General features: G+C 42.4%; 1 protein-coding gene across 1 annotated transcript; it reads right to left on the bottom strand.

Moving 5' to 3' along the window:
* Positions 1 to 6,283: 6,283 nt before the first annotated feature.
* On the bottom strand, positions 6,284 to 20,072 carry SNRPC (small nuclear ribonucleoprotein polypeptide C). The gene is made up of 6 exons (XM_003923172.4): positions 19,979 to 20,072; positions 19,578 to 19,620; positions 16,216 to 16,324; positions 11,395 to 11,484; positions 9,250 to 9,354; positions 6,284 to 6,632 (listed from the first exon to the last, which is right to left on the bottom strand). Exons 1-6 carry the CDS (start codon positions 19,984 to 19,986, stop codon positions 6,508 to 6,510), a joined length of 480 nt encoding a protein of 159 aa, XP_003923221.1. The 5' UTR covers positions 19,987 to 20,072; the 3' UTR covers positions 6,284 to 6,507.
* Between the last annotated feature and the right edge of the window lie 2,192 nt (positions 20,073 to 22,264).

The following is a 22,264-nucleotide window of genomic DNA, read 5'->3' as shown; positions in this document are numbered from 1 at the left end:
GGTGACAGTTCTCTGGACTTAAGCCTTCAAGCAAAAACTTGGCGGGTAGGGGGTGGGGTGGGGGGAGAAAAAACTCTTGAGACAGCCTTATCGGAAGTCTGGCCACCAGCTAATATTACATTTTAAATGTAGTCATTCTTGTGTATATGCAATATAAAACCAAAGGCAATCAACCATGTCTGTCTCCCCAGTCCCTCAGCCATTTAGGGTGCTCCAAAACAATTGTTTCCCTCAAAACAATTACTCCCTAATTCCAGAGACAATCTAAGCATGGCAAGCCATATAAATGTTAAATTTTAAAAATAAATAATCAGAAGCCGGGCGCGGTGGCTCACGCCTGTAATCCTAGCCTTTGGGAGGCTGAGGTGGGTGGATCACCCAAGGTCAGGAGTTCAAGACCAGCCTGGCCATCATGGTGAAGCCCCATCTTTAAAAAAAAAAAAAGAAATAAAAATAAATTTAAAAAAGAAATAAATAATCAGGTCAGTCGCAGTGGCTCTTCCCTGTAGTCCCAGCACTTTGAGAGGCCAAGACAGACGGATCGCTTGAGCCCAGGAGTTCAAGACCAGCCTGGGTACCATGACAAAAATCCCGTTTCTACAACAAAAAATACAAAAGTTATCCGGTTGTGGTGGCACGCACCAGTAATCCCAGCTATTTGGGAGGCTGAGGTGGGAGGATCCCTTGAGCCTGGGAGGCATTGGTTGCAGTTAGCTATCACACCACTGAATCCAGCCTGGGCGACTGAGAGACACTGTCTCAAAAATAACAGACCATGTATTCCTATACCTATCCCTTAGTCATAGTAAGTTCAATTTTTCCCTAAAGTCCCCAAAATATTATATAAAAGGGCAGCAAATCATCCTTGGCCCAGGTGCTTTACTACCCACTCCCCTCCAGTAGGACTAAATATTAATTGTCCCTCTGCCCACCTCTCACCAGAATATATAACAGGGACCAATAGGGCCTATGGAGAAGAGGTTTTTTGCCAAGGTTATTGGTCATTGTTGCTTTTTCCCAATTCAGTCCTCAGCCCGGGTGGCCTCAAGCAATTTTTGCATTTCAGGCTTCCTTTCCTGGAGCACCCCAGCAAAGAAGATTGGACATCTGAATCAGCTATATAAGGCAAAACCTACCTCATGCTCAGAGACTCAGCATCCTCACTGAATGTGTCATCACGCCTGGTGAATGAGTTATTTTTGTTGAATGCAAAAATTCGTGCTCTACAAAAATATGGCCTCTTTAGGGACCAGGAAATAGGAGAGTTGATACTCTCACCAACAGTATTAATGTGTTTATCCTTCCTTGCAATTCTGAGGATCCAAGACAGACAAAGACAAAAGAGATCTGAAGCCGATCCATTTTTTTCAAATTAAACATTTTATACTGAGATGATTATAGATTAACATTCAGTTGTAAGAAATGATACAAATAGGCCAGGTGCGGTGGCTCATTCCTATAATCCTAGCACTTTGGGAGGCCAAGGCAGATCACTTGAGGTCAGGTGTTGGAGACCAGCCTGGCCAACATGGTAAAACCCTGTCTCTACTAAAAATACAAAAATTATGGGCCGGGCACGGTGGCTCAAGCCTGTAATCCCAGCACTTTGGGAGGCCGAGGCGGGTGGATCACGAGGTCGAGAGATCAAGACCATCCTGGTCATCATGGTGAAACCCCGTCTCTACTAAAAATACAAAAAATTAGCTGAGCATTCTGGCACGTGCCTGTAATCCCAGCTACTCAGGAGGCTGAGGCAGGAGAATTGCTTGAACCCGGGAGGTGGAGGTTGCGATGAGCCGAGATCGCGCCATTGCACTCCAGCCTGGGTAACAAGAGCGAAACTCAGTCTCAAAAAAAAAAAAAAAAAAAAAAAAAAAAAAAAAAAAAAATACAAAAATTAGCTGGGCGTGGTGGCACACACCTATAGTCCCAGCTACTTGGGAGGCTGAGGCAAGAAAATCACTTGAACCCAGGAAGCAGAGGCCACAGTGAGTGGAGATCATGCCCCTGCCTGAGTAACAGAGCAAGACTCTGTCTCAAATAATAATAATACAAGTAAGTTATTGTATCCTTTACCTAGTTCTCCCCAATAATAACATCTTACAAAACTATATTGAAGTATCACAACCAAGATATTGACATCAATGGATAATATACAGAACATGTCCATCACTGTTGCCCTTTTATTTTTATTTGTTTATTTATTTATTTATTTGAGATGAAGTCTCACGCTGTCGTCCAGGCTGGAGTGCAGTGGTGCAATCTCAGCTCACTGCAACCTCTGCCTCCCAGCCTCTACCTCCTGGCCTCAAGTGATCCTTCCACCTCAGCTTCCTGAGTGGCTGGGACTACAGGCACATGCCACACTTGGCTAATTGTTTTATTTTTGGTAAAGTCCACATCTTGCTATGTTGCCCAGGCTGGCATTGAACTCCTGGGGTCAAGCGATCCTCCCACTTCAGCCTCCCAAAGAGCTGAGATTGTAGGTGTGAGACACCATGTGTTTAGCCTGATGGTACTTTTTCCATCAGCATAATTCTCTGGAGATTGATCCACGTAGTTATATGTATGAATAGTTTGTTCCTTTTAACTAATGAGTAGTATTCCATGATATAGATATACCACAGTTTGCTTAACCATTCACCTGCTGAAGGACATCTGGGCTGTTTCCAGTTCATTATTATTACAAATAAGCCTGTTATAAATATTTGTGTACAGGTGTTTATGTGAGCATAAGTTTTCATTTTGCTGGGATAAGTGCCCAGGAGTGCAATAGCTGGCTGGGTTGTATGGTAGTTGAGTTTATCTAAAAACTGCCAAGCTGGCATTCAGAATGACTGTATCATTTCACGTTCCCACCAGCAGTGTCTAAGGGATCCGGTTTCTCTGTATCTTCACCATCATTTGATGTTGTCATTGTATTGATTTTAGCCATTTGATAGGTGTGTAGTGATAGCTCATTGTAGTTTTGATTTGTATTTCCCTAATGGCAATGACACTGAATACCTTTTCACGTGATTTGCCATCTGTATATCTTCTTCAGTAAAATCCCTCTTCATATCTTTTGCCCACATTCTAATTGGATTTTCTTTTTTTATTCTTGGGTTTTGAGAGTTCTTTATATATTCAAAATATTAATCTCTTGTTAGATACGTCATTTACAAATTTTTTTTTTTTTTTGAGGCAGGGTGTCACTCTGTCATCCAGGTTGGAGCCCAGTGGCATGATCACACCCATTGCAGCCTTGACTTCCAAGGTTCAAACAGTCCTCCATCTGAGCTCCCCATACCAACCCAAATAGCTGGTACTACAGGCATGTGCCATCACACCCAGCTAATTTTTGTATTCTTTGTAAAGACAAAGTTTCACCACATTGCCCAGACTGGTCTCAAATTCCTGGGCTCGAGTGATGCATTCACGCTGGCCTCCTGAAGTGCTGGGATTACAGATGTGAGTCACAGCACTGGGCCTTGCAAATATTTTCTCGCAGTCTGTAGCTTGTCTTTTTTCCTCTTAATATGTGTTTTGTGTCCAAGAGTGATCACTCATGACTGTAATTCTAACACTTAGAAGGCCAGGTAAAAAGATCACTTGAAGCCAGGGATTCAAGACCAGCCTAGGTAACAACAACAACAAATTAAAATTAATTTTAAAACCAGGTGTTTTGCAGGGCAATAGTTTTTAATTGTGACCAAAAAAAAATCAATTTTTTATTTTTTGGCATGATCTCAGCTCACTGCAACCTCTGCTTCCTGGGTTCAAGCAATTCTCCCTGCCTCGGCCTCCAGAGTAGCTGGGATTACAGGTGCCTGCCACCACACCCAGCTAATTTTTGTATTTTTTTTGTATTTTTTTTTTTTTGAGACAGAGTTTTGCTCTTGTTACCCAGGCTGGAGTGCAATGGCGCGATCTCGGCTCTCCGCCTCCTGGGTTCAGGCAATTCTCCTGCCTCAGCCTCCTGAGTAGCTGGGATTATAGGCACGTGCCACCATGCCCAGCTAATTTTTTGTATTTTTAGTAGAGACGGGGTTTCACCATGTTGACCAGGTTGGTCTCGATCTCTCGACCTTGTGATCCACCCTCCTCGGCCTCCCAAAGTGCTGGGATTACAGGCTTGAGCCACCGCGCCCGGCCTAATTTTTGTATTTTTTAGTAGAGATGGGGTTTGGCCATTTTGGCCAACCTGGTCTTGAATGCCTGACCTCAGGTGATCCATCCATCTTGGCCTCCCAAAGTGTTGGGGATTACAGGTATGAGCCACCCCATCCAGCCAAAATTCAGTTTTTAAATGTTTCTTTTTTTAGATCATGCTTTTGTTGTCAAATATAAGAACTCTGCCTAGCCCTACATCCCCAAAATTTTCTTTTTCCTAAAACTTAAGTTTTTTTTAGATATTTTACATTTTGTCCATATGACCCATTTCAAATCTTTTTTGTTTGTTTGTTTGTTTTTGAGATGGAGTCTGCCGCCCAGGCTGGAGTACAATGGCACAGTCTTGGCTTAATGCAACCTCTGCCTTTCGGGTTCAAGCAATTCTCCTCCCTCCGCCTCCCAAGTAGCTGGGATTACAGATGCCCAACACCACACCCAGCTAATTTTTGTATTTTTAGTAGAGACAGGGTTTCACCATGTTGGCCAGGCTGGTCTCCAACTCCTGACCTTGTGATCTGCCCACCTCAGCCTCTCAAAGTGCTGGTATTACAGGTGTGAGCCACCACGCGTGGCCAAGAGTTTAAGTTTTATACTTCACTGAATATGAACAGTGCAAATGGCTTCCTTTCTAGATGCTTTCCCTGAAAATATGCTACTTTTACAGCCTAGTTATATAACGAACAGAATTCTATCAACACCTTCTGGGCCTGGCGCAGTGGCTCACTCCTGTAATCCCAGTACTTTGGGAGGTCAAGGCAGGAGGATCACTTGAGCCCAGGTCAAAGCTGTAGTAAGCTATGACTGAGCCCCAGCCTGGGCAATAGAGACCCTATGTCAAAAAATAAACAAATAAAAACACCTTCTGTAACATAGAAATCTGTATAATTTTACCAATGCCACAGAAAATTTTCAGGATAGATGCAGTGGCTCACGCCTATAATCCTAACACTTAAGGAGGCTGAAGCAAAAGGAATGCTTGAAACCAGGAGTTCCAGACTAGCATGGCCAATATTGTGAGACATTATCTCTAATTTATTTATTTTTTTTGAGATGGGGGTCTTGCTATGTCACCCAGGCTGGAGTGTAATGGTGCAATGTCAGCTCACCACAACCTCCGCCTCCCGGGCTTGAGTGATTTTCCCACCTCAGCCTCCTGAGTAGCTGGAATTACAGGCACGCACCATCATGTCCAGCTACTTTTTGTACTATTTATTTTATTTATTTAGAGATGGAGTTTCTTGTTGCCCAGGCTGGAGTGGAGTGCAATGGTGTGATCTCGGCTCACCACAACCTCCACCTCCTGGGTTTATATGATTCTCTTGCCTCAGCGTCCCGAGTAGCTAGGATTACCAGCAAGCGCCACCACACCTGGCTAATTTTGTATTTTTAGTAGAGATGAGGGTTCTCCTTGCTGGTCAGGCTGGTCTCAATCTCCTGACCTTGGGTGATCCACCCGCCTCGGCCTCCCAAAGTGCTGGGATTACAGGTCTGAGCCACTGTGCTTGGCCTGATTTTTGTATTTTTAGTAGAGATGGGGTTTCACCACACTGGTCAGGCTGGTCTGGAACTCCTGACCTCAGGTGATCCACCTGCCTCGGCCTCCCAAAGTGCCGGGATTACAGGCGTGAGCCACCATGCCTAGTCTTAAAGTTATTTTTTTAAAAGGAGAAACTTTTTAGATTATTTGAGCCCAAGAGAGAGGGGAGCTGAGAGAAAGGAGAAGCTGAGGTTAGGACAGTTCTTGCCATTCCTGGCTGATATGCACACACATGAACTATTTTCCCTTACTTCAGCATAAAAGACTTAAAATTTTCCACTTACTATACAAAGTGTTATTCATGTGAAAAATTAACCAAGCTGTTTAGTAGTTTAACCAACAAGCTCTACAAGTGCTAGATTCAGTCCTGCACAAGATGACTTTAGTAAAGAAAGGGAAGATGCCCAAAGAGACTTACTATAGCTAAGGAAAAAGAATCTCATGCAGAGGACATGAAGAGATAATGAGCTAGAGAAACAGAACTGCAATGCTTCATTTCCTTTTTTTTTTTTTTTTTTTTTTTTTAGTGCTTATTTCACTGCGTCATTTCTTTTATACACAGAGAATACACAGGGGAAGAAAAAGGGAATACACTTTTAACTAAAAGAGTTGACAACTTTATTTTCACATTTCCCAATACAAATGAAAGCTGCATCTTTTTTGCTCCACCTCTCCCCTCCAAAACTATTCTCTTTGATCAGACAGGGGAGCAAGACTTCCTTATGCTGTTTAGAAAACCCAGCATCACAGCAGCATGATCTCCTGGTGAAGCAGAACAGGTAATATAAAACTGATAGAATGAGGCCTCCCCTCTATCCTTATCTATCTGGTCGAGTCATTCCAGGCCGAGTGGGCACCATCATGGGACGGGCAGGAGGTCTCATCATTGGGGGCCCAGGCATCATTGGCATATGGCCTCCCATGGGTGGCCTCATTCCAGGAGCTGCAGGATAAAACAAAGAAGATGGAAAAAAGGGGAGTCAGAAAATACCATTTAGGGAGAGTTTTATGGGACTTCAATTAAAAACAAAAAACGTAGCCCCCCCTTGCAAAATGCTGGAAAAAAGACATACGTGACAGAAGAAATGCAACAAATTTATCACATCTGTAAATTACTTAGACATTCTCAAACAAAAAAACAAAAAGGTCAACACAAGAATCATATGGGAATCATGATGTAATGATAGGGGGAAACTAATAACAGACTGCTTTCCAGAAATCACCAGGGACACCAGTTCCCTAAACTGACCTTTTTTTCTTACTCAGGGAAATTCACAACTAAGTCACAGGTTTTTCAGTCAGCTCTTTTAATCAGTTATATCCACTATATAACCAGGAGCTATTTCATGAATGTACACAGGCACAGAGGACAATCTTACCACTAAGCGTTTGTTCGGAGTTGTAGGAAAGGTGAGCAGGAGGCCCATGCTGAGAACCTGTTAGTAACCATACTTAGCTCAAGTCAATAAAAATAATAGGCAATAACGTGATTTATAACAATTAGTGCACATAAAAATCTGATTTTTCTAATGCATTTCAGAAACTATTAATGAATGTTTTTAAGTGTCCCATCAATAAACCAGCCAAATAAATAAGCCAGGGAGGGGAGAGCAAGCAGAGGGGTAGGGGAGGAACACAGGCAGTTTCAATGGAATTGATAATGTTCTATTTCTCAGCTGGGTGGTGGGTTCATGGATATTCATTTTACTATTATGCCCCATAATTTCATGTTATCGATATTGTTTTTAAATATCAAATTTTACCAATTTATTTTTAACTAAATAATTTTGAGTAAAGGTCTGCAGCAAAGGGTACAAGAGAAAACTATATTCAAACTTGAATATAGCCTTATCACAAATGGTGAAACACAAAAATATGCAAAGACACAAAATCCAACAGGTACAGAATTTAAGACCAATTTAAACAGGAACAGAGAATACTACTAACTTCTAAATACCAAATAAAGGCCCATGCTTACCCTATATTTAAGAATTTCTTAGAAGAAATGGATGGACATAAACCAAAGATTAAAAACTGGGCACCTGAAAACTTGTTTTCTTTGGTCTCCACAGCGGATTTACTTTGAATCAGTTGGTAACATTGGGATTTCATACAGAAGTCTAGATTCCTTTTTTCTTTTAAATTTTTTATTATGAAAATGTTCAAACATACACAAGAATAGTAAAGAAGAATATAACGAACATCCATGTATCCATCAGCCAGCTTCAACAATTATCCACTCACGGACAACTTTATCTATAATCCCACCCATTCCTATCCCAGTCCAACCTCCAACTACTCAATTATTTTAACACAAATCCCACAATCTTATCATTTTATCCTGGCTTGAAAAAACAGAAAACAAAAAGCAGACTCAGGAGAAAAGGCAACACCAAGCCTTATTCTCAAATGTCAACCATAGGCTGAAGTTGAGTTCCAGAAGCCTTCTTTAGAAGAATCTTGCATTCCTCAGTTACCGCATCCCTAAAACCTCTAAGAATTTGAATTTGTGACCCTGATTTCAGATGCTAAAGCCACTGAAGTCATTTGATTTTGTTTTGGGCTCACAAGTCAGCAAGGCAGGAACTCTCTTTATCTATACTCTCCCCGATACCCACCACAGATATACTGATAATTCTGGCTAGGAAGCCACTCTAATAACTTTGCAGCTTGTATTTCCAGAGTAGTTGGAGGCGTCGGCCACATCTGTTCCCAAACCTGATTATGTCAGCTGTAGTTATTACTCTAATTATATATATAAGTTTTCTGCAAACCAATTAAATGAGTGTGAAAAGAGAACAGTTTCTAAAACTAATGATACTTAGATAAATCACCAAAAAATACTCAAAAATTTTGTAGGCAAAATAATAATAAAAGATTGGAACTGGGACTCAGATCACTTGAAAGAAATGAAACTAAAGTTGGTAAAGGATGTGTTACAGTTATGGCTTACTGGTTTATGCAATAAATATATACTGTTCCAATCATTAGACACACTCTCAAAGCAAAGGTCCTGTTCACATATCAGAAATATTCGCAAATTGATGTGTTTAAATTTACATTAAAATAAAATGTTTGAAGCCTAAGTTTTTCCCCCCTCCCTAAATAAAAAACCAACTACCAGGCTGAAAGCCTTTTTAATATAATGATGAGGCCAAGTTAATCTGCAAGATTAAATAGGCAACAAGAAGTAGCTCTGCTCCAAATCAAAACTGAGAAAATGTAATGTATCTATAATCTTCCCTCTCCCCTCAAAATGGAACAAGCTTATCTACTCTTCTCTTCACTATACATAAATGGCCAAAAGCCAGGATGAGGAAAGTAAACAGAAGAGAGGAAATAAAAAAAGAGGCAACCTATCCTGCTTTTAGTAGCACAAGGTCACTGGATACCATTCAATTATACTGATAAACCAAGTATTTCTTTTTGTGTAAATTCCCGTCAATGACTGACCAAATTTAATTTGTTACAATAGTACAGGCAGATAGCTAATTAAGAATTCCATTAAACTAGAAAAAAACACAATGGAGCAAACTAGAAAGACAGACATCTAAACTTACCAGGTCCCACTGGCATCATCCCAGGAGGAGGAGGGCCCATCATTGGCATCATGGGAGGGCCCCCCATATGGGGTGCTGGCATCATACCAGGGCGAGGAGGACCCGCTGAAATAAAGAATGGGGCCTGTGGTTAAGGTGTGCTCACATATTAACATTTTCTCTTCTTTTTTTTTTTTTTTTTTTTTTTTGGAGACGGAGTTTCACTCTTGTTACCCAGGCTGGAGTGCAATGGCGCGATCTCGGCTCACCGCAACCTCCGCCCCCTGGGTTCAGGCAATTCTCCTGCCTCAGCCTCCTGAGTAGCTGGGATTACAGGCACGCGCCACCATGCCCAGCTAATTTTTTGTATTTTTAGTAGAGACGGGGTTTCACCATGTTGACCAGGATGGTTTCGATCGCTTGACCTCGTGATCCACCCGCCTCGGCCTCCCAAAGTGCTGGGATTACAGGCTTGAGCCACCGCGCCCGGCAACATTTTCTCTTCTTAATCAAACTAAAAGGATCTCATGAACTCCTTCGAATTCTGAAAGAATAGACCTTTCATGGTTTCTTTTTATAATAGCAGATCCACAAAAATCACATGCCATAAAACATTGTTCTACAAATAAAAAGGAAGAACAAGCTTGCCTAGACAGAAGAATAAAATAAAGTTAGATTCACTAGGTTAAGAAAAAACTGAGATTTTAATTAAATAAAACAAAACAAAACAAAACAAGGGGTGGAGAGGTTGTGCCTTCTATAGAGGTCCTGACAAAAAGCTGATGAACTTAGGCCACAAGTATCTAATTTCAGATGCCTTTGTAAAAAATGAAAACATGGTTTTAAAAGATTCTTTGGAAATACAAAAACTTATATGCAGGGATATTCCTGACAGTATCATTTACAACAGCTAAAATCTGGAACAACTGAAATATCCAATAAGAAAAGAGTGAGGTAAATTATGGTACATTCATACCACAGACTATTCTGCTATCAAAAATAATTGAGTTGAGTGCAAGCCGGTCAAGGCAGAGTAGGAGAGAGAAGAAACCCTGGAGTTGCTATGGGCTGAGGCCTGACCAGGTCCCAGGATGTCAGGCGTCCAGAAAAGGTTTGGCAGGCTATTTTATTGTAGGTCCACCTACATTTAGTGTGCAACTATTACAAACAGCCTGCTTCCCTGGGTTTATACCCGTGACTGTGTGCAAGATTGAGTCTAGGTCTCTGAATGCGATTTCAGTCTGAACTCTCCCAGGAAAGCCACAGTACAGTATGACCTAGTACAGCACTCAGTTTTCTCGTCTGCCACAGAGAAACAACAAACTTTCCCAGAAAGCTGGGCCTATGATCCACTCCACTTTCCCACTTTCAATGATCTAATTCTTATCTTCCATTTTTTGTGTTTTTTTGCTTTTTTCAGACAAAGTCTTGCTGTGTTGCCTAGGCTGGTGTGCAGTGGCACAATCTCAGCTCACTGCAACCTACACCTCCTGTGTTCAAGCAACTCTCCTGCCTTAGACTCCTGAGTAGCTGGGACTATAGGCGTGCACCACCATGCCTGGCTAATTTTTGTATTTTTAGTAGGAATGGGGTTTCACCATGTTGGCCAGGCTGGTCTCAAACTCCTGATCTCAAGTGACCCACCTGCCTTGGTCTCCCAAAGTGCTGGGATTACAGGTGCGAACCACCACGCTCAGCCTAATTCTTATCTTTCATAAGATACAGATTTTGGTGTTAGGTGGCTTAGAAAATAGGGCAAAAGACTAAGGAGTTTATCAGCAATTTCAGTCCTCCAGTGCTGTGTTCACAGCTGTAAATAATTTAATGTACCTAGCAACTCCTATTCATATATTAGCTCATCTAATCAGAGGTTCATTCTGAGCTTTCTTTCCATTTAAATCTGTCTCAGATTCACACTTGGGATGCCATAAATACAGTATCTTAGTGACAATGCAATCAAAATTTAACTCTAAAGTTACTTTAGAAATTATACCACTAAAGTTGTTTTCTATTACTACCTGCATCTATATTCAACATTTATATATTGATACATTTATATTACTATCTACATATAAATGCAACAACATTTGAAAGCCAACGGTGAGATAATCTAACATAACCAAAGGATAGCCTGCCCAGTCACACCCCTTAAAAGTTTAAACTTACGAAGACTTGGGGGAGGTGGTATCATCGCCCCTGCAGGAGGAGGAGCAGAGAATGGAGTAGGAGGTATCTTTCCTTGTTGAAATGCAGCCGCTTTGGAGATGAGGATGAGGAAAAAAAAAGATGAATAAGAATTCAACAAATGAATAACTAAAACACCACTTTCTTTCAGGTCTTTAATGGTTCCAGTTACTTTATTCTTGCTAGTTTTTTTTTTTTTAAACCTATTATACTTTAAGTTCTGGGGTACATGTGCAGATCATGCAGGTTTGTTAATAGGTATACACATACCATGGTGGTGGTTTGCTGCATCCGTCACCCCATCATCTACATTAGGTATTTCTCCTGATGCTATCCCTCCCCAATCCCCCACCCCCTGCTATTCCTCCCCACTAGGCCCCGGTATGTCATGTTCCCATCCCTGTGTCCACGTGTTCTCACTGTTCAACACCCACTTATGAGTGAGAATGTGCTAGTTTTCATCTGAAGCTACTATATCATGGTTCTACAGTTTTAAAATTATTTTCAGGTATTCACCAGCTAAAATTGCAATTAATTGGTTTGTTGATTTACATTTTCTACTTAGCAGTTCTATGTTTAAATTAAATAAGGGAGACTGGAGTAAAAATTTCCTGTGTATCAATGTCTTCTTTTTTTTGAGACAGAGTCTTACTGTCACCCATGCTGGAGTGCAGGGACAATCGCAGCTCATGGCAGCCTCAACCTTCTGGGCTCAGGTGATCCTCTCACTTCATCCTCCTGAGTAGCTACAGGTACACAGCACCATGCCTGGCTAACTTTTCTACTTTTTGCAGAGATGGGGTTTCTCCCTATTGCCCAGGCTGGTCTCAAACTCCTGAGTTCATGTGATCCACCCACCTTGGCTTCCCAGAGTGCTAGAATAGACATGAGCCATCACACCTGGCCCTATCAATGTCTTTTACCAAAGAGGAACAGTCACCTTTAATTTGTAGATGTGGTTTATAACCAATTCAAGCCATTCATAGTTTTGTTTGAAAAAGTGTAATACATGCCCAAAAAGCTAGCCTTTATAAAATGTCCATCCTTCCTAAGTATGCTGTCCTAGGTAAAAATAATACGCTATGTTGGTTTACCAGTTTGGAAATCAATGCACTAAACTAGGAGATTTAAAAGAAACAAAGATTTCAAACTATAAGCTTGCCCCAAAAGAGATTATGATTTTTTAAAAGTCTAATACAATCAATTTTTAATTTTTTTTTTTTTCCCAGATAATGAGGCATGAGAAAAACTGAAGATCATCTATATTTGATTTTGGAAAAGAATCACAAATAAATTTTAAAGTACACACTAATAAACTCTGTTCCTGACATAAGTTCCTGCCAATATAGTGCTATCTACAGGTCATCCTACTTCACTCCAAGCAAGCCAAAGCAAGTCAAATTACTCAAGTCAATTACTGATGATTCACTGGATCATATCCAAAACAGTGACCTAGCAGAGATTTATCAATAGCTTATTATCCATATGCCTCTGAATAAAGCCTGTGGATCTCAGGGATTATATCCCAATATGGACTTTTCAATCAAGAAGGCCTCTCTCACATACTTTGTAGGAGGGTAAAGGCTAAGTAGGGGAAGCAAAGTCACTGGCTCGGTAGCAGACTGTCAACATAATCATGGGTTTCATGGGGTGTGTCCCTGAAGGGCTCCCCTAGTCTTCTCAAAAAGTCCGCCACTAAAAATGTTTTACTAGCCTTAAAACAAAACAAAAACAAAAACACGTATTCAAGCCAAATGCAGTGGCTCATGCCTGTAATCCTGGCACTTTGGGAGCCCCAGCGTTCAAGACTAGCTTGGGCAACATAGTGAGACCCCATCTCTACAAAAAATAAAGATTAGCTGAGCACGGTGGTGTGCACCTGTAGTCCCAGCTACTTGGGAAGCTGAGGGAGGAGGAATGCTTGAGCCCTAGAGTTCAAGGTTACAGTGAGTTATGACTGGGCCACTGTACTCCAGATCGGGCAACAGAGTAAGACTCTATCTCAAAAAAAATAGAAAAAAATTTAAAAAAAAAAAGTTTATTCATCCTCAACTCTTTTTTTTTTGGAGACAGAGTCTCGCTCTATCACCAGGCTGGAGTACAGTGGCATGATCTTGGCTCACCCACAACCTCTGATTCCCTGGTTCAAGCAATTCTCCCGCCTCAGCCGCCCAAGTAGCTGGGAGGCACCTGCGACCATGCCCAGCTAATTTTTGCATTTTTAGTAGAGATGGAGTTTCACCATCTTGGCCAGGCTGGTCTTGAATTCCTGACCTTGTGATCCACCCGCCTCGGCCTCCCAAAGTGCTGGTATTACAGACATGAGCCATGGCACCCTGCGAGACTCAGTCTTTAAAAAAAATTGGGGCCAGGAGTGAAAATAATTAATTAATTAATTAATTAATTTAAAAATTGGGGCCAGGCATAGTGGCTCATACTTATAATCCCAGCACTTTGGGAGGCCAAGGCAGGCAAATCACTTGAGGTCAGCAGTTTGAGACCAGCCTGGCCAACATGGTATAAAACCCCATTTCTACCAAAAATACAAAAAAATTAGCTGGGTGTGGTAGCATGCACCTGTAGTCCCAGCTACTCAGAAAGCTGAGGCAGGAGAATCACTTGAACCCAGGAGGTGGAGGTTGCAGTGAGCCGAGATTGTGCCACTTCACTCCAGCCTGGGCAACAGAACAAGACTCCATCTAAAAAATAAATAAAATAATTTTTAAAAATTGGGACAATGTCTTGAGATTTGCTCCATAATAATCCAGGAAGGAGAAAGGCGGTAGATGACAACATTCAGTGGCTCTCTCAGCCAGAAACAATTTTGCCTCCCAGGGACACTGCACAATGCCTAGAGATACTTTTAGTTGTCACAACTGGAGGTTGGCATCTAGTTGGCAGATGCTGGGGATGTTGTCAAACATCCTGCAACTCACAGAAAGACCCCCCACAGCAAAAGATCATCCAGGCTTAAATGCCAACAGTATCAAGGTTGAGAAAATAATAAATGCAACAAGAGTGCTACAGTTAAGCAATGGGAAGTGAAGGGTGAGGAAATTCAGAATTGGAAATTCATTAAGCTTGCCTATTTCATTTGAAAATTTTCACAATAGTGTTGCCTCATTATTTATTAAGTATTATTGTTTTTCTGAGACAAAGCCTCACTCTGTTGCCCAGGCTAGAGTGCAGTGTAGTGCCACAAACTTGGCTCGCTGCAACCTCCATCTCCTGGGTTTGAGCGATTCTCCTGCCTCAGCCTCAGCCTCCCAAGTAGCTGGGACTACAGGCATGCCCCACCACGCTCGGCTGAATTTTTTATATTTTTAGTGGAAATGGGGTTTCACCATGTTGGCCAGGCTTGTCTCGAACTCCTGACCTCAGGTGATCTGACCACCCCCTCCTCCCAAAGTGCTGGGATTATAGGCATGAGCTACCATGCATGGCCAGTTTTGCCTTTTCATTATTTTTAAAATTTTTTTTTAATTAAAAAAAAATTTTTTTTTGAGACTCACTCTGTCACCCAGGCTGGAGTGCAGTAGTGCGATCTCAGCTTACTGTAACATCCACCTTTTGGGTTCAAGCAACTCTCCTGCCTCAGCCTCCTGAGTAGCTGGGTTCAAGCAACTCTCCTGCCTCAGCCTCCTGAGTAGCTGGGATTAGTAGTGTGCAACATGTCCTGCTAATTTTGGTATGTTTAGTAGAGACGGGGTTTCCCCATGTTGGCCAGGATGGCCTCCAACTCCTGGCCTCAAGTGATCTACCCACCTCGGCCTCCCAAAGTGCTGGGATTACCGGCATGAGCCACTGCACCCAGCCTTTGCTTTTTCAAAAAGGCACATCACAAAGCCCATATGGCTAACCAGCTCAGAGTACAATGAATGATTAAGAGAGGCCATGAAGCCGAGCACAGTGGCTCACGCCTGTAACCCCAGCACTTTGGGAGGCCAAGGCAGGCTGATCACAAGTTCAGGAGTTCAAGACCAGCCTGACCAACATGGTGAAACCCATCTCTACTAAAAATACAAAAATTAGTTGGGCATAGTGGCACATGCCCGTAATCCCAGCTGCTTGGGTCTGAGGCAGGAGAATCGCTTGAGCCCAGGAAGTAGAGGTTGCAGTGAGCTGAGATGGCGCCACTACACTCCATCCTGGGCAACAGAGTGAGACTCCATCTCAGTAAAAAAAAAAAAAAGGTCGTGGTTCAAATATACCAGGATGATCTAAAGTAAAAATGCAACATCCCCTTCTGTTAGTGCCCTAGACCCAACAAGCCGGAACAACAAAATGTTCCTAACAAAAAGAGTATGGGATGTACAACAGGGGTCCAAAATGTATCGACTATTTTGTTACATCAAGTAGTTTCTTTTTGACTAGTACTCTGTCAGAACTACAAATAAGAAATCTAAATAGGGTCTCAAACTATTTGGGCAAAACCACAAACCCACTCCCCACCTGCTCCTATTAGAATAGGAACACACTTCTAAAACCTGTGGATTACTACAAAGGGGCTTTATATAAATTTGCTACAAAATCTGGTCCATGTCCACAGATAAATGCTAGGCAACTCCATTCTTCTCTGCCTCACTTTGTCATCTAACCTTATTGCTGTCTCTGATTGCTCTAACCTCAATAATGTGTTCCTATATCCTTGGGAAACCAATGACCTTCCACTTATTTCATTCAACATATCCAAATGCTCCTATTTATCATTCAGAATGAGTTGCCTCTGTGAAAAACAACAGAGACAGGGACAAGAAAGAATAGGACCATTTTACCACATCAGAACAAGAGACTGAAACATACTTGTTTTGTCTATCAGGCTCTGAGCCTGCTCTTCCATCCATTTCTGATAGTAGTCTTTCACATTCTCTTTGTGTTTCCTACCACTGCAGTGTGTCTTTCTCACAGATGGCTGTAAAATAAAAAGATCATATGATCATATCAGATGCAGAAACAAATGTCCAATACTAAAACTTAAAGTTTTACCTTTATATAAGTAGCATTAGCTGGCTGCTACAGTATTACTTATAAACATTATCCAGCAATGTACTGTGGTAAATTTTTTTTACTGTATTATCTAGACCAGAGGTCAGCAAACTATGGCCCATAGGCCAGCCAGCCAGTGGTTTTTTTTTTTTTTTTTTTTTTAAATAGGCCGGGTGCGTTGGCTCACGCCTGTAATCCCAGCACTCTGGGAGGCCGAGGTGGGTGGATCACGAGGTCAAGAGATCGACACCATCCTGGTCAACATGGTGAAAACCTATCTCTACTTAAAATACAAAAAATTAGCTGGGCATGGTGGTGCGTGCCTGTAATTCCAGCTACTCAGGAGGCTGAGGCAGGAGAATTGCCTGAACCCAGGAGGCAGAGGTTGCGGTTGCGAGATCACGCCATTACACTCCAGCCTGGGTAACAAGAGCGAAACTCCATCTCAAAAAAAATAATAAATAAATAAATAAAATTTTAAAAAGCCAGGTGCTGTGGCTCACGCCTGTAATCTCAGCACTTTGGGAGTCTGAGGATGTCAGATCGTTTGAGGTCAAGAGTTCAAGATCAGCCTGGCCAACATGGTGAAACCCTGTCTCTACTAAAAATATAAAAATTAGCTGGGCATAGTGGCGGGCACCTGTAATCCCAGCTACTTGGGAGGCTGAGGCAGAAGAATCACTTGAACCCAGGAGGAGGAGGTTGCAGTGAGCTGAGATTGTGCCATTGCACTCCAGCCTGGGCAACAAGAGCAAAACTCCATCTTAAAAAAAAAAGTATTGGAACACAACCACATTTATCTCTCTTTTTTTTTTTTTTTTTTTTTTTTGAACAGGATCTTGCTGTTAACTCAGGCTGGAATGCAACAGCACAATCTCGGCTCACTGCAGCCTCAACCATTCAGGTTCAAGCAATCACCCCAGCTCAGCCTCCTGAGTCGCTGGGACTAGAGACACAGCCACTATGACCAGCCAACTTCTTAATTTTTTGTAAAGACGAGGTCTCATGATGTGACCCAGGCTGGTCTCAAATTCCTAATCTCAAGTAAACCTCCGACCTTGGCCTACAAACATGCTGTGAGCTGACTGGTGGGAGCCACAGAGCCCAGCACATTTATTTCTGTACTGGCTATGGCTTCTCTCTACAACGCAGAGTTGAGTAACTGCAGCAAAGGCTGTCTGTCCCCAAACCTAAAATAATTATATTCCCACACATTAAGAAAAAAATGTGCAAGTCACTGATCTAGAACACAAGGCCATTTTAATGTCCTTTCTTAGGTTATTCCATGGCAAAATAAGATAGCTCACATATAGTTAAATAACACTGTGAAAATATGTTCTCTTCAATGACTAGGGGTCTAGAGTACAAACTCTATACAAATCACATACAGAACTTTGTCGATAGTCCACTAGTCCTTTTGTTCTTTAATAGCTTTATTGGGGTATAACTGACATACAATAAGTTCCACATTCAACCTTTTTATTTATTTATTTTTTTTTAGACGGAGTTTCGCTCTTGTTACCCAGGCTGGAGTGCAATGGCACGATCTCAGCTCACCGCAACCTCCGCCTCCTGGGCTCAGACAATTCTCCTGCCTCAGCCTCCTGAGTAGCTGGGATTACAGGCACGTGCCACCATGCCCAGCTAATTTTTTGTATTTTTAGTAGAGACGGGGTTTCACCATGTTGACCAGGATGGTCTCGATCTCTTGACCTCGTGATCCAACCACCTTGGCCTCCCAGAGTGCTGGGATTACAGGCTTGAGCCACCGCGCCCGGCCCTCATTTTTGTATTTTTAGTAGAGATGGGGTTTCACCATGTTGGCCAGGATGATCTCGATCTCTTGACCTCGTGATCTGCCCACCTCGGCCTCTCAAAGTGCTGGGATTACAGGCCTGAGCCACTGCACCTGGCCCAATTTTTTTTTTTTTTTTTTTTTTTTAAGACGGGGTTTCACCATGTTGGTCAGGCTGGTCTTGAACTCCCTACCTCAGGTGATCCACCCACCTTGGCCTCCAAAGTGCTTGGATTACAGGCGTGAGCCCCCACGCCCAGACCCCAATTTTTTTTTTTTTTTTTTTAAAGAGACAAGGTTACACTACACATTGCCCAGGCTGGTCTCAAATTAATAAACTTAAGTAATCCTTGCACCACGGTCTCCCAAGTAGCTGGGACTTAATGTAACCATATGAAAAGTTTCATACAATTTCAGATTCCACACTGCAAATAACCACGTGTTGAGATGCAGTAAAAAATATCTACAAATATCTAACAAGGCTATTAATGTACTCCTTTTTTCAACTATATACCCTGTGACGTTGAACCTTCTTCATATATTTCAATCAAAAAATATATTGCAACAGATTTAGTGCTGAAATCGTTGAGAATCCAGCTGTTTTCCACTGTCAGACATGAGCATTTTGCAAAAGTTAAAACAATGCCATTCTTTGTACTATTTTGTTGTGAAAAATTGCTGTTTTTCATGTCTAAAATGTTATACATGTAAAAAGCTTACTTTTAGAAGAAAGTATTAAGCATTTTTTTCTGTTTATTATTATTATTGAAGCAGGGTCTCGCTCTGTCACCTAGGCTGGAGTACAGTGGCACAATCATAGCTCCCTACAACCTCAAACTCCTAGACACACGAGACCTTCCCACCTCAGTCTCCAGATTAACTGGGACTACGGGCATGTAATCCCAGCTACTCAGGAGGTTTAGGCAGGAGAATCACTTTAATCTGCGAGGCGGAGGTTGCGGTGAGCCGAGATCACACCATTGCACACCAGCTTGGGCAACAAGAGTGAAACTCCATCTCAAAAAAATAAAAATAAATCTACTTTAGCTGCTATTATTTGTTAAGCAGTTTTTTTGTTTGTTACCCAGGCTGGAATGCAGTGGCCTGATCATGCCACACTTAAGCCTGGACCTCAAGCGATTCTCTCTCCTCATCCTCTTGCACAGCTGGGACTACAGGTACATCACTTTGCCCGACTTGACAAGCAGTTTTTAGTCAAAGTTACAGGAAAGGTCGGAAAATAACCTCCAATATTTTCTCCAAGCAGTAGACCTTAAACCTCAGCAGGTGGGAAAGCACAAACTTGCATCTTTCAAAAAAACCACAAAACTCATTTCATTATTACACATTAGGCTTTTTGAAACTGAATATATGCGCCACTTACAGAGTCATGGGTGAGGTATGTATCGCAGTAGTCACAATAAAACCTGAAAAGAGGTGGAAGGAAGAAAAAAAGAGATGACAACCAGTTAGATACCCATCCATGGAAGCGCTGTTCATGGAAGACAAAAACAAAGAAACAAACAAAAAGCCCGACCTCGTCACGACTCAAAAGTGTCAAACAAAGCGTCCACACATAAACGAGGCTTTTTTTATTGCCTTAAGCGGGATCCATCTCCATTCTAAAAAAGGATGTCTAGCGCTCTCCATCTCCCTACCTCGTCCACCCGCCCCAGATCCTCTCCTATCCCTAGAGGTTTCAGAAACCAGAACCCGCTCTCCGCTCCTGCACGAGGGCCACAAGTAGTCACTACCATCACCCTCAAATTTCAGGGCCTCACTCACTTGGGCATGTTGCTCCGCAAGCCGTTGGCCACTCCGTTCCGTGACGCCCGGAAATGACGCACACAGCCGGCGCCGACACCGCGGAACCCCAAGAGACTACCTGGAAGATTTCCTACAGCCGAGCGAGGGGCGGGGCTTTTCCTTTTCTTCCTTTCGCCTATAGGAGGGCGGGAAGGAGAAGTACTACGGGTCGCTACGAGGTTCAATCCAAGCCCATTTAATCTTGTTTCTCGATGCTTCCGGAAGAGCTTATTTATTCTTTCTATAGATATCTAATGAGTCTCTGCCGCGCGCCTGGCGCTGCTATAAATGCTGAAAAAACAGCAGTGAACAGGCCGGGCGCGGTGGCTCAAGCCTGTAATCCCAGCACTTTGGGAGGCCGAGGCGGGTGGATCACGAGGTCAAGAGATCGAGACCATCCTGGTCAACATGGTGAAACGCCGTCTCTACTAAAAATACAAAAAACTAGCTGGGCATGGTGGCGCGTGCCTGTAATCCCAGCTACTCAGGAGGCTGAGGCAGGAGAATTGCCTGAGCCCAGGAGGCGGAGGTTGCGGTGAGCCGAGATCGCACCATTGCACTCTCCAGCCTGGGTAACAAGAGCGAAACTCAGTCTCGAAAGAAAAAAAGAAAAAAAACAGCAGTGAACAAAACAGACAAAAATTATTGTCCTCGTGGAGTTCACATGCTAGTGGAACAAGACAGATGTTAAAACCAATAGCCGGCGCCGTGGCTCCCGCCTGGAATCTCAGATACTCGGGAGGCTTGGACGGAGGAACCCTTGAGCCCAGGAGTTGGAGACCAGTCCTGGGCAACATAGCGAAACCCTTGTCTCTGCAAATAATTTAAAAATTAGCCGGACGCCTGTGGTCCCAGCTACGCGGGAGACTGAGATGGGCGGATCGCTTGAACCCAGGAGGTCGTGGCTGTAGTGAGCCATGATCTCGCCAGGGCACTCCAGGATGGGTGACAGAGTGGTACCCTATCTCAAAAAAATAATAAAGATTTATAGTAGTCGGTTAGGTGGAGCAAAGTGAAACAGAGAAGAGGATAGTCCAAATTTATAGAAGACACAAAGGTTATCGCTTGTCTTTTTAAAATTTATTTTTCATTTCTGTTTTTGAGAAATGTTATCTTTGCACAGCTAACAACAATCACCATGTCAAGTAAAAAAAAAAAAAATTAGAGAAATGTTGTCTTTACAAAGCGACAACTGAGAAATTACCTTTCCTTTCTTTTTAGTGCAATAAAACCAAAACCAAGTACAAGTGGCTCTATATATCATGTATTTTTTTTTCTTTTTTTTGAGACAGAGTCTCACTCTGTTGCCCAGGCTGGAGTGAAGTGGCACAATCTCGGTTCACTGCAATCTCCACCTCCCGGATTCAAGCAGTTCTCTGCCTCAGCCTCCCTAGTAGCTGGGATTGCAGGCGCCTGCCACCACACCTGGCTAATTTTTTTATTTTGTTTTATTTTTAGCGGAGAGGGGTTCACCGTCTTGGCCAGGCTGATCTTGAACTCCCGAGCTCGTGATCCACCCGCCTCAGCCTCCCAAAGTACAGGGATTGCAGGCGTGAGCCACGGTGCTGGGCCTGTATCACGTCTTTTTTTTTTTTGAATCTCATTAACCCCAGAAATCACCAGTTTCAAGACCCATCTCGCTGCTTCCTTAGCTATGCTACTTGAGCAAGTTATTTACTGTTTCCGAGCCTCAGTTTTCTCATCTGAAAATTATGGGTAATAATTCTTGTAGGGTTTAAGGAAGAATTACATGTGAAGATGCTTGTAAAGTGTTTAATGCAAAGTACACACTAGGCCCTCCACAAACGGTAGTTATTACATAGGAAGAAATCGATAGAAGTAACTTGTCCACAGATATCACCTGTTCTAGCAACAAGGCCAAACTTCCAATCTGGTCTATCACACTCCAAAATGGCCTTCCTCCTTTTAGAAAAAGGAAATATTAAGAAGTGTTGGGGCCTGCGGAGAGGGAGCTTTTTGTTTTTGTTCTTCTGCACACAATCTCTGAGAGTAGAATTGCAACCAAATAATAGTAATAATTGCTGATTTATTTAAATGTTTACTATGTCATAGGTTCTTTAAATGCATTAATTTACTTAATCCATTCAACAACCCTATTTATTCACATTTCATTTGAGGAAACTGACCTTTAGAAGAAGTAAACACCACAAAGATTACTTCCTGGTCCTAAGGAGAAAGTTAACTGAGTAATGAAGTTCTCAGGCTCTTACCACCCTAATACCATGGTAAATCTTAACATGATTA

This window comes from Saimiri boliviensis, chromosome 4 (genome assembly GCF_048565385.1).
Source record: "Saimiri boliviensis isolate mSaiBol1 chromosome 4, mSaiBol1.pri, whole genome shotgun sequence".
Taxonomy (NCBI): domain Eukaryota; kingdom Metazoa; phylum Chordata; class Mammalia; order Primates; family Cebidae; genus Saimiri; species Saimiri boliviensis.
The sequence above is the reverse complement of the archived record's forward strand: the minus strand, read 5'-3'. Positions and strand labels throughout refer to the sequence as shown.

Coding starts and splice junctions, on each gene's coding strand:
- SNRPC (XM_003923172.4), bottom strand. Junction 16,325..19,577: donor CATACCTCACCCATGACTCT/GTAAGTGGCGCA, acceptor TTTATTTTACAG/CCATCTGTGAGAAAGACACA. Junction 6,633..9,249: donor GATGATGCCAGTGGGACCTG/GTAAGTTTAGAT, acceptor TTTATCCTGCAG/CTCCTGGAATGAGGCCACCC.